Genomic DNA, 12,210 nt, shown 5'->3' with positions numbered 1-12,210 from the left:
AGAGCGCGTTGAGAGCTTGTACAGGTCGCCTCGTCGCCTCGTCAAACTCCACGTCAGTACGGCTCCTCCCTAGCGAGCCCCAAATCGAGCGCCTCTACAACGAACAAATCGAGGGCCGTGCCCATCAAGGCCTCCAGTCCGTGTGACCATTCAAGGACCGGTCCAGAGCGGCGCCTGAGCGGGACCAGAGAGAGGGAGGCTCCCACGAGAGTATAGATCGAGAACGAGCGGCTCCCTATCCCTCACCTCTCGGCCGGATTCGGGAGGGACTCTTCGTCGCCGGCGCTCGAGAAATAGGGAGCCAGAGGCCGCCCCGCCTTCTCACCGCGCCCACAGCCACCGTGGACTACGCCATTACACGTTCCTCGTTGATGCGTCGCGTGCCATCGTTTCTCTACTCCAAAAACGCCAGCGAGGACCAGTCAACCAACGCTCGTGGAGGAGCGGGTTCAAATCGATTCAACAACGATGCCACGACGGGCCAGTCAATCAATGGAGCTCGGGAGAGGGCCAATGGAGGTGCGGCTTCTCGCCCATGGAGGCTGGACGGCAGGCGGCGTCGAGTGTCATCCGCGACTCGCGTCTTTCGCGGTGGCCATCACTGTTGTCTCCCGGCCTGGCTGGAGTCGACTCGCGGCCATCACTAGAGCATCCCGAGCTCGCGAAGGTGCTAGATGTGTTGGATTTTGGGGAGAAGAGTCGAGTTCGATGGAGGGGAGTGCTAATCATCCTTAGCTGTTAAGTAAGGGTACAGTAACAGGCGGAGGAGATAATGACGTTTGACCAATGGGACACGTGTTAGCTCCGGAAGGGGTGTGTAGCTACTCACATGGGTAGCAGCGTTCAACCGTATGACCATAATCATGTTGGGCAACTCATATGGTACTAAGATCTATGAAGAACAAGAGACAAATAGGTCAAGCTACTGCCACAAACCCATAGTCCCAAGGTGGAATACCCCCTTCATCATGGTGATGATGTTGAAGACATTGGAGAAGGTGGAGATCCCTCAGGAGGCGACCTCGATGGAGTTTCCCCCTCCAATCTTGGCTGCTCCAGATTCTGTTTTGGTGTTTCGATGTTTCTACGGCGCTCTCCTAGAGGAAACCCTGGGGAGTCGTATATATAGGGGTTTTTAGTTCAAATGAAGTTGGTGGGCGAAAGAATCGGGTCAATCGGAGCGCCGAGGCTCGAAAGAGCTTGGGTGGCGCACCCACCCTCACTGGGCGCGCCACATGGTCCCTTTGGGGACTCCAGGCCCCTCTCGTGAGATCCAAGTTCTCCAGATGATTCTTTTGGTGAAATATTGGCAACCCCAAAGTTCTAGCTCAATTTGACTTTGTTTAGGTGCCTAAAAGTAAAAAATACACAAAACAAGGTTTTCCTATCCTGCTGAGTTATAACCCAAATAAAGGGGTGATACGTCTCCAACGTATCTATAATTTCTTATGTTCCATGCTAGTTTTATGATAATACCTACATGTTTTATTCACACTTTATAATGTTTTTATGCATTTTCTGGGACTAACCTATTAACAAGATGTCACGAGTGCAGCTCTCGTTTTCTGTTGTTTTTTATTTCAGAAAGCTAGTTTACAAATATTCTCGGAATTGGACGAAACAAAAGCCCACGGCCCTATTTTCCACGGAGTGTTCCAGAAGACCGAAGAAGAGTCGAGGAAGGTTAGCAGGGGGCCCACACCATAGGGTGGCGCGGCCTGGCCCCCAGGCGCGCCGTGATGTGGGGAGGGAGCCCCCTGGCTCCCCCGACTCTGCCCCTTCGCCTATTTATTCCTTCGTCCCCGCAAACCCTAACATCGAGAGCCAAAATATGAGAACAGTTCCAGAGACGCCGCCGCCGTCAACCCTATCTCGGGGGGTTCAGAAGATCTCCTCCGGCACCCTGCCGGAGAGGGGAATCATCACCGTAGGGCTCTACATCACCATGCCCGCCTCCGGACTGATGCGTGAGTAGTTCATCCTTGGACTACGGGTCCATAGCAGTAGCTAGATGGTTGTCTTCTCCTCTTGTGCCATCATGTTTAGATCTTGTGAGCTGCCTATCATGATCAAGATCATCTATTTGTAATGCTACATGTTGTGTTTGTTAGGATCCGATGAATATGGAATACTATGTCAAGTTGATTATTGATCTATCATATATGTTATTTATAATCTTGCATGCTCTCCGTTGCTAGTAGAGGCTCTGGCCAAGTTGATACTTGTGACTCCAAGAGGGGGTATTTATGCTAGATAGTGGGTTCATGTCTCCATTGAATCTGGGGGAGTGACAGCAACCCCTAAGATTGTGGATGTGTTGTTGCCACTAGGGATAAAACATCAATGCTTTGTCTAAGGATATTTGTGTTGTTTACATTACGCACAATACTTAATGCAATTGTCTGTTGTTTGCAACTTAATACTGGAAGGGGTGCGGATGCTAACCCGAAGGTGGACTTTTTAGGCATAGATGCATGCTGGATGGCGGTCTATGTTCTTTGTCGTAATGCCCTAAGTAAATCTCATAGTAGTCATCATGATATGTATGTGCATTGTTATGCACTCTCTATTTGTCAATTGCCCAACTGTAATTTGTTTACCCAACATGTTATTTATCTTATTGGAGAGACACCACTAGTGAACTATGGACCCCGGTCCATTCTTTTACATCTGAAATACAACCTACTGCAATCATTGTTCTCTTTTGTTTTCTGCAAGCAAACATCATCTTCCACACCATACGTTTAATCCTTTGTTTTCAGCAAGCCGGTGAGATTGACAACCTCACTGTTAAGTTGGGGCAAAGTAGTTTGCTTGTGTTGTGCAGGTTTCACGTTGGCGCCAGAATCCCTGGTGTTGCGCCGCACTACACTCCTTCACCAACAACCTTCACATGGCCTTCATCTCCTACTGGTTCGATAACCTTGGTTTCTTACTGAGGGAAAACTCGCTGCTGTACTCATCATACCTTCCTCTTGGGGTTCCCAACGGACGTGTGCTTTACCGTCACAAGTAGCTACTTTTCTGGCGCCTCCATCTGCACCTTCATGACCGACCACTCCTGGTAGTTGGTCTTGGTCAACATCCGAGGATGCGATCCACCTCCTCCTTAGATAACCCGCTTGGCGACACATCCTTGCTTGTCGTCTTCTAGGGACAGTTGTGCCAAGGACTTCGTTGCTGAGGCCGCCGGCAGCTCGTCCTTCTTCTCCTTGTCTACGTCCCTTGGAGATCTAGTCATCCTTCCGTCCCGGATCAGACACCGCGCAACAGTGGCGAGGCAGATCGAACACCGCAGGCTTTGATACCACTTGTTGTTGCATGATGACGATCAGAACAAACACAAGACAAGGATTGAGAGAGTGAGAGTATGCATGAGAGAGGATGAAGACGAGTGATTTGTGTGTGTCACGCACAACAACTGCTACTTTTCTATTTCTTCTCATTATTTGTAGTGGTCATCAAGACCCACCAAAAGCTCAACAAAAAACGGCAAACATACCCGAGCCTACCGGCCATGCCATCCCATGGCGTTGATCGTGTGTTCACCACTACCAACGCTACGACCAGGGCAACCATCGTGCTATCCCACGATGCGAGGTCATACCGATAAACTAGGCTACTGTAAAACTGAAACTAACCTAGCTACATTGGACGGTGAACAAGCTCACAACGCTCGACTATTATTCTGACGAAGCTGAATGTGAAGCTAGGCCACATGGTTTAGTTCATCACGACAACTCCACATTGGAATTTAATTTTAGAAACAAGTGCAATTTAGTTGTTTCTTCTCGTAGGATGGGGACACTGGTAGATTTGGTCTTATCTCGATCAGCAGTTAACACCGTCCAATCAATGTAATAAGACCAACTCGCCATCGCCGACCATAACACATATCATAAGTTTATTAGCAGATAGAAGATATATATGATCTGGTCTTCTTTTCTTTTTGAAAGAATAACTTGATTTGCAGCTATGCTGAAGAGAATAGAATTCAGTTAACTAGGGTGGATGCTACATCGACCTTGTCAGCTAGTTAACTCTGATACTTGTCAGCTGGTTAACTCTGATAGTACTCTGAGTCTCTAACCCTAGCCCAATGCGTGCATGCATGCACACGCATGTCATGAACATCCGATACATGGAGTACAAGAGCACTAGCTATGGGGCAAAGTGAAAAGAGCTTATGTCCAGTTAATAAACATAACTCCCACAGACCTTGACTCTGACGGCTCCGGTCATTCATGTCCCAAGCACTCTCCTCAGGTGGCCCGAAAGATATGCATGCAAACCCACGGCCATAGGCACGCTCTGTTCGTGCTCCCCAGAATTTTCCTTAGAAAAAAAAATCTGAGAGATAAAAATAGAAAATATTTCTCCCTTTCCAAAATAAGTATTGCAACTTTGTGTATATACATCAAAATACCGATATATGCGTCTAGATACATTTATTGAGACGCTTAATTTGAAACGGAGATACTCTCCAATCCAAACTACTACTAGTCACAGGTTCAATGAGTCTAGACATATTTCACACAGCACTTTGCCTATATACATCTGCGATAAGTAATTAGTATCAGAATGACTATTACTACCCAAAGGTGGTGACAGAGAGAGAGAGCCTAGCTAATTCTTCTTCCTCCTTTGCCCGGAAGTGGAATATTAAACTGAGAATGGAACATATTGCTAAGCCAGCACTAGGAAGACAGGACAGGCTGAGGGAGGCGCATACGTGACTCGGATCCCCCCATGGCTACAGTGGTAAACTACACTTTGCATCGATCCAACTCCTGCACCCTCCTCCGTACTGTTGCGCGGCAGCACAACCATCGGCTATATAAAGGAGACGGTCTGGGTGTGAGCTCATCACCTCATTTCATCACAGCCATTGCTTGCGTCCTAGCTAGTGTAGGACAAACCGAGCTCGAGCTAGCGGCCAGAGAGGGAGAGGACCTGGCCGGACTTTGAGTAGAGGAAGCTAGCCAGTGAGATCAGCAAGAAGATGGGCATGGGGTGGAAGGTTCTGAGCGACGCGAAGCCGTACCTGGCGATGGTGCTGCTGCAGGTGGGGTTCGCCGGGATGTACATCGTCGCCGTGTCGTCGCTCAAGGGCGGGATGAGCCACTTCGTCCTCGTCGTCTACCGGAACATCGTCGCCACCATCGTCATGGCCCCCTTCGCCCTCTACTTCGAGAGGTACTACAAATTCCATATCTAATTCATTCAACAATATATCTCTCTCTCTGCCTCTCTCATACGGTCGCCGGCCCCGCCGGCTCAAGTGGTGCCGGAGAGGTGGGTTCCGGCGAGGTGGGACGGAGAGGAGAAAATCGGGTATGCAGGGAGAGGAAGGGTACAAGGCGATGACGAGGTGGGGTGGGGCCTGCGCGTCACCCCATGACCGTCTGCATGCACGCGATTCTCTTGTCAGTACATCGTCGTGCCGGCCGTGCGTGCGTGCCTAGGTGTGCATCATATAGAATCCTCGTTCGCCTGCATGCATCAGGCGAATGTGACCAGTGTTTTTTTTCCAAGCGAATGTGACCAGTGTGCATGCTGCATGTCACTGCTTACAATTTCTTACTTGGACAAACGTCATCTGGCATATATGGTAGGATCAAATCAACACATCTCTTATACAAGGACAAACATCTGGTAAGGTTCCCACGTGCGTGCATGCATGCATGGCCGTTCATGTTTTACCACATAAGGTCACAGCATTCACAAGTATATGCAGGGCTGCCAGAAGCCCCATCATCTAAATGACTCGATCAATCAATCTGTTTGGTTCAGTTACGTTAGCTAGGCATGCAAATATATGACGGTGACAGATATCATAATGTTGTACCACTTCTTTCAGCTACACAAAACTTTGAGGGAGGACAATACTTCCTCCGTTACCTAGATAGGAATATATCTAGACGTGTTTCAGTGTGTAGATGCATCCGTATCTAGACCGAATTAAGTTACCTATTTTCAATCAGAGCTTGTGGAAATGAAAGATCAATCAGGAAAGGAAACAATAATAGGCAACTTGCTAATCGTCCTGCTGCCTGCTCGATCATCCCACGATCGACCAAATACATTTTATTTCACTTCTTTCAGTTTTTGTCTCATTTAGATGGTGCAAGCTGCACGAGCAGCACTCGTGGATCCTAATCCAGAAAAAGTATAGCTTTTATACCTTATTATTCTATTTTGTACCGGCAACCTGCTGGCTTTCCCTGTCACGCTTTAAATCAGAATGTGCACGTACCTATATGTAGATCCACCCGAATAAGTGAATATCAGACTGGCATAGCACAAGTAGAAAGTGATACATAGCCAGGTATATGGTATCTGTTGGTTTTTTTCTTTGTTTGAGAACATCTGGCTAGCTAGCTAGTTGGACGCTGGTTAAACACACTTGGACGACCTCCGCTAGGCAGTGTGCCCTGATTGGCCATTAATTAGTATGTGGAGGGCCTACCAGCTCCAGTTGGTTACATGCTTTGAACAACAAGGCCCCACGTGTCAAGCTGGTGGTGACTGAAAACCGGCCTTTAATTCATGGGAGCGACTAGTAGATCTCACCATATTATTAGCAAAACCGTTTATTCATAGTTACAGTTTTTGCAGTTCACTCTGATTCCGATTTTTGCCTGGATCTTGATATATTCATGGAAGATGACTAATGTGCCATTTGTACATTTGCTCCCACTTGACATGTACAGGGGACTGAGGCCGAAGATGACCATCAGAATCTTCATTAAGATTATGGGGCTCGCATTTCTCGAGTAAGTCCGGTTGATTACATTGACCCGACCGCGTGCAGATAATGAACTCTACTTGATACCACTGACACCTTCGTTTGCTGCATCTGCAGGCCCGTGCTTGACCAGAACCTCTACTTCACGGGCGCGCAGCTGACGTCCGCCGGCTTCGCGTCGGCGCTGATCAACATCCTGCCCGCCGTCACCTTCGTGCTGGCCCTGATCCTGCGGATGGAGAAGGTGCGGATGCGCAGCCTCCACAGCCAGGCCAAGATCGCCGGCACGGTGCTCACGGTGGCCGGGGCGGTGCTGATGGTCCTGTACCACGGCCCCGCCGTGCAGTTCCCGTGGACCAAGGGCCAGCACCACGTCACCGGCGGCAGCGACGGCCAGGGCGGCGCGGGGTGGCTCAAGGGGACCATCATGGTCATGATCGCCTGCCTCGCCTGGGCCTGCTTCTTCGTGCTCCAGTCCAGCACACTCAGGGAGTACCCGGCCGAGCTGTCCCTCACCGTGCTCATCTGCGGCGTTGGCTCGCTGATGAGCGGCTCCGTCGCGCTCGTCGCCGAGCGCCGGAACACCCACGCGTGGGTCATCGGCTTCGACACCCGCCTCTTCACCGTCGTCTACGCCGTGAGTCCCGTGCAACTAGAGTGTTTGGTTCTTCGAATTGTCAGTGGCTGACAGGCACGAGCGACTTGTGCGTGTTGCAGGGTATCGTGTGCTCCGGCGTGGCGTACTACGTGCAGGGCATTGTGTCCAGGCAGAGGGGCCCTGTGTTCGTGACGGCTTTCAACCCGCTCTGCATGATCATCACCGCCGTCATGGGCTCCATCATTCTCAAGGAGGAGATCACTCGTGGAAGGTATGCAAAATTACCTACGCTAATATATATGTATACAAGTACAATTTGATCAGGTATATTCAGATCAACGAGGATAAATATGAGTATATGAACCATTTCCCTCTGTTCTTTCAGTGTGATTGGTGCGGCGATCATCGTGGTAGGGCTCTACTTTCTCATCTGGGGCAAGAGCAAGGACGACGTCAGCCAAGCCTCAGGCGGCAGCAAAGGCGCCGGCGACCTTCCGCTGACCTCGGCGACCAACGGCCACGGCAGCGGCAAGCACGAGCTCAGCAACGGCAACGGCGGCCACGTCTTCGACGTCGAGACGCCGCCGGCAGCCAATGGACACTACTAGTCAATCAACAATGGCCGGATGAGCTAGCAGCTACGTACTAATACTACACGCACGTCTAGCTATTTTTCCTGGTTGTGCATCTTCGACGATCGATCGATCATGCCACCAAGGAGACGATTTTTCTGCATCATTTTCTTCTTTGTCAGCTTCTCCTAATTAAGATCCTCGTGAGAGTGAGTGAGCGAGTGAGATGTTCTAATCAGCAAAGTGTAACGGATGAGACCCATGGTGTGTCTGGATCTTCGTTATTCCTTGCTTAATTTAATCAAATTTGCTTTGCCTTAACTAGTGAATCCCCTTGCGTACGTTGATGGTGCTTCTACTGATTAGTACTTCCTCCGATCCTAAAAGAGTGTCCGATGGCTAGTTCAATTAACGTTTTGCAGTTAAGTCCTTCTAAGATGTAAACTCTAGATTAGCTAGGCTGGCAACCAGGCTGCAACCCGAACCAGTTGCATGCATGAGGAGGTGACAGCTACAGCAGGCAGGCTTACTTTGCAAACAGGAGGGAGTGCGGGTTGACGTGAACACAAACAAGAGGATTACTTTGCAAAAGCGTATTTAGGACACTCTTTCCGGATCGGAGGGAGTATTTTTTTTCCGCACCATGCAGGAGAGCTTCTACTGGTTAACTCACATTTAGTTGTGTGTAGTTCATTATTTATTTATTTTGTGGAAAGTCCACCAATCTATATATAATCCTTAACAGCGGTACAATGAATCCTAGGAGTAATAAAAATTATAAACAAGTCCCTCGACCATCTAGAGACGATTACAAGAACTCGAATGATCCGAAGGCGCGCAACCGTCCTCACCTCTTTCTCACTGGAGCCAGGCAAAACTTGTTGTAGTAGAAGGCTTGTTGCAATATAAATAGGGAAAGTCATCGTTCTAAGGCCTCAAAAGACTAGCGCACATGAGTAGTTACCATCATCGATGAAGAGAAGCGTAGATTAGAAGAAACACCAACCAAATCCGGCGAGATCCATCGAACCATCGCGACTGGGGTTAGACGGGAGGATTTTATTCCATCTTCATGAAGGCGTGTTAGGGCTGCTTCAGGACCGGTGGAGGCTACTCAATTTAGTCCCACCTCGTCTAGGGGAAGAGGCTACGATCAGCTTATAAGGGGAAGTCTTCCTCCTCCCTTCAGTCCAGGCTTTTAGGATGTAGCGGGCTCTCACTTGTAGCTAGCCCCGATGCGTATAGACGTATGAACCTAAGCCGAGTGTTGGGCTAAGCCTGAGTGGACGCTAACATCTGGTATTAGAGCCACCATCGCCATGCCTTCCTAAGAGATGTTAGGGCTGTTGTTGACTAGTGAGGCTACTCAGTGTTCAGTCCCACCTCATGAGGGAAATGATCAGCTAGGGGAAGCGACCAACGTATAAGGGAGAGTTCCCCTCCTCTTTCAGTCCTAACTTTTGGGATAGAGTGGGCTTTCCTCTTGTAGCTAGGCCATATGCGCATAAACATCTAAACGTAGGCCGGGTGTAGGGCTAAATCTGATTGGATGCTAACATATATGGTATCAGAGCCAGCATCATCATGCCTTCCTGAGGGGCTTCTCAGGGGGATGGGATGTTAGGGCTGCTGCAGGACCGCTGGAGACTGCTCAGTTTAGTCTCACCTCGCTTATGGGGAAGAGGTTGACCAGCTTATAAGGGGTAGTTTCCCTCCTCCCTTCATTTCGGGCTTTTGTGATGGAGTGGGCTTTCCTCTTGTAAGTAGTCTGCATGCGCATAAACGTCTAAACATAGGCCGGGTGTTGGGCTAAGCCTGAGTGGATGCTAACATATGGTATTAGTGCATCTCCAACGGGGCGACCCAAACCGCACCCGCGCGTCCGGATGGGTCGAGCCGGGCAATAACGCGGCCCAGCGCGCGGACCCATCCCTAAAACGGATGGCTGCGACGTCCGGGACGACCCAAACCCGGCCCAAATCTGGGGCGAATTTGCGTGGCCGCGGACGCCGAATGCTGGTCGCTCGCGTCCGCCCGTTGTCCGCCCATGGCCCGCGTGTCATAGAAATAGAAACTTTTTTCATTCAAAGGAACCATTACAATTTTTTTTAGCCTACTAGTTCTATCCTAATATGTACGGGGCCGGCGGCCTCGCCGGCGACTCCCTCCCCGGCTCGCCGTCGGGGCCGTGGATTTCACTCGACGCGGGCGGCCTGTACGCGTGAGGATTCCACTCCAGCTTATGAGTTGGGTGGCGCGGCGAAGGACTTCATCCTCCTCCTTTCCGCTCGCGCGCCTCAGGCGCGCTCGCGCTCCGCCTCCTGAGGCGGCACCATCCGCTTCCCGCATAGCTCCAGTTCCTGCAGGGCGGCGCGTTCCACAGCGGTGCGCGCCTCCAGGCGGACGCGGCCGGCGACCTGGGCCTCTTGGGTCCCGTTCCGCCGCCACATGCGCTATTGTCGGCCGCGCTCCGCCGACGCAGCAGCCTCCCGGGCGCGCCGCTCGGGCGAGTGCATCTGGATGAGGTGGCGGGCTGCTCGCATAGCGAGCAGCTCGTTCTTCTGCCCGAGGAGGTCGCCTAATCGGCGGCGACCGGCCCGGCAGGTCGCCTCGTGCTCCTTTGTCACGCGCGTGAGGTCGGCGAGGCGTTCCTCGATGGCGGCGTTGATGTTGGCCAGCGCGAGGTCCTCCTCGTTCACGGGCTCCTCCTCCGCGGCAGCCGCGGCCTCGTACCAGCCGTCCGCGGTCTCGTGCCAGCCGTCCGCGGCCGCCTCCACCATCTCCGCGTCCCCTTCCTTCTTCGCCGCCGCCTCGGCAGCGATGCGGAGCGCGTCGTCGTCGGCGACCCACCGCGCGTCCGCGCGCTCCTCCTCCTCCATCCGCGGGAACCTAGCCCGGGCGGCGAGGGAGAGCTTGGCCCATGTGGCCTGCAGGGTGCGCGGCATGGCACCGGAGAAGGTGGAGGGGGAGAGGACGGTGGAGAGGGTGTGATGCGGTCTCTGGCCGCCGCCGTCTTTTATAGCCGGCGGCCTGGCGGGAAACTTGGGCGCGCGCGCCAAAGGGTTTTTCGCGCGCGCGGGAACTTTCCCGCGCGTTCCACCGTCCACCATTGATGTCCCGTCGAGGCCTGCCATGGCGCAGCGCCGCGCAAGGAAGACGAACCATGTGGCGTCTGTTTGGGTCGCCACGTTGGGCGCAGCGTGCGACCCAAACGGACACGCGGACGCGGGCCGCTGTCTGCGTGTCCGCTCGGCCACCCAAACGGTCCAAACCGGACGGCCCAACGCGTCCGTTTGGGTCGCCCGGTTGGAGATGCCCTTAGAGCCAACATTTCCATGCCTTCCCGAGGACTTCTAAGGGGGATGGGATATTAGGGTTGCTGCAAGACCAGTAGAGGCTGCTCAGTTTAGTCCCACCCTTTCCTAGGGGAAGAGGCTATGACCATCTTATAAGGAGGAGTTTCCCTCCTCCCTTTAGTCCGGGCTTTTGGGATGGAGTGGGCTCTCACTTGTAGCTAGACCAAATGCGCATAAACCTCCGGACCTAGGCCGAGTGCTGGGCTAAGCGTGAGTGGACGCTAACAAGTCGCCACCACCACAAACCCTAAAAAAAGCAAAATATCAAAAAGTGGAGCCCTCCCGCTGGCAAGGATTGGGATCCACCGTGCCTCTCTCTGAAGCCACAAGAAGCGAGACAGATCAGCGGCGGTGGCACTGGGAGTCAGGATGCCCTAATCGCTAGTCTCTCTCGTCAGCCAAGGGATATGAGCGGGGAGGACTATGCTTTTAGTTCATTACTATTCATTTGTTCTCATTATTGTTAAAAAAAATGTTTGGCTTTAAGGGGAAGAAACCCAAAGCGCTGTGATTTTACTAGAAGTGATTGTGTGTACGACACCAAATTGCGAGTGCGGAGACTCGAACCTGGGCGGGCGGGGATGCATCAGCCCATCCCAACCACCGAGCTATGCCTCGGTTCACATTTGTTCTCATTATTGTTGCTTGTGTCGGCATGGAATGCATCCAAATTGTGCTTTAGCTTTGAGAGAACGTGTACGTCATGCATGCAGACGTATGCATGCCATGATCTGCTCCTTGCTTTTTCTGATATGCTGTTTGTGCTTCTAGTTAGCCTGGTGACTGTCTACTGGATCGATGACAGTGATCTTTTAATTATCTATCTTATCTTCCCACTCTCGTGGGAACAGAGCGTGCTATGGAAATGTGACTATTGGAAAATAAAGAGAAGTTGTACTGCTAGTAGTTCCTGCACTGCCAGGCTCCTCTTAATTA

The 12,210-nt window shown here is 51.6% G+C and overlaps 1 protein-coding gene across 1 annotated transcript; it reads left to right on the top strand.

The window, feature by feature from the left end:
* The first annotated feature begins 4,787 nt into the window (after positions 1 to 4,787).
* LOC124688546 (WAT1-related protein At1g44800-like) lies at positions 4,788 to 8,175 on the top strand. Its single transcript, XM_047222210.1, has 5 exons — positions 4,788 to 5,196; positions 6,714 to 6,776; positions 6,866 to 7,385; positions 7,466 to 7,617; positions 7,732 to 8,175. The coding sequence occupies exons 1-5, from the start codon at positions 5,003 to 5,005 to the stop codon at positions 7,952 to 7,954; spliced, it is 1,152 nt and encodes a 383-aa protein (XP_047078166.1). The 5' UTR covers positions 4,788 to 5,002; the 3' UTR covers positions 7,955 to 8,175.
* The last annotated feature ends 4,035 nt before the right edge of the window (positions 8,176 to 12,210 follow it).

Source organism: Lolium rigidum, chromosome 2 (genome assembly GCF_022539505.1).
Source record: "Lolium rigidum isolate FL_2022 chromosome 2, APGP_CSIRO_Lrig_0.1, whole genome shotgun sequence".
Classification (NCBI taxonomy): domain Eukaryota; kingdom Viridiplantae; phylum Streptophyta; class Magnoliopsida; order Poales; family Poaceae; genus Lolium; species Lolium rigidum.
Note: the sequence above shows the minus strand (reverse complement) of the source record. Positions and strands in the feature narration are given on the sequence as shown.

Bases quoted from the DNA above. Each gene is read 5' to 3' on its own strand.
- LOC124688546 (XM_047222210.1), top strand. From the start codon at position 5,003: ATGGGCATGGGGTGGAAGGTTCTGAGCGACGCGAAGCCGTACCTGGCG. The intron at 5,197-6,713 runs GTACTACAAATT...TGACATGTACAG, and splicing joins TTCGCCCTCTACTTCGAGAG to GGGACTGAGGCCGAAGATGA. The intron at 7,386-7,465 runs GTGAGTCCCGTG...TGCGTGTTGCAG, and splicing joins TCTTCACCGTCGTCTACGCC to GGTATCGTGTGCTCCGGCGT.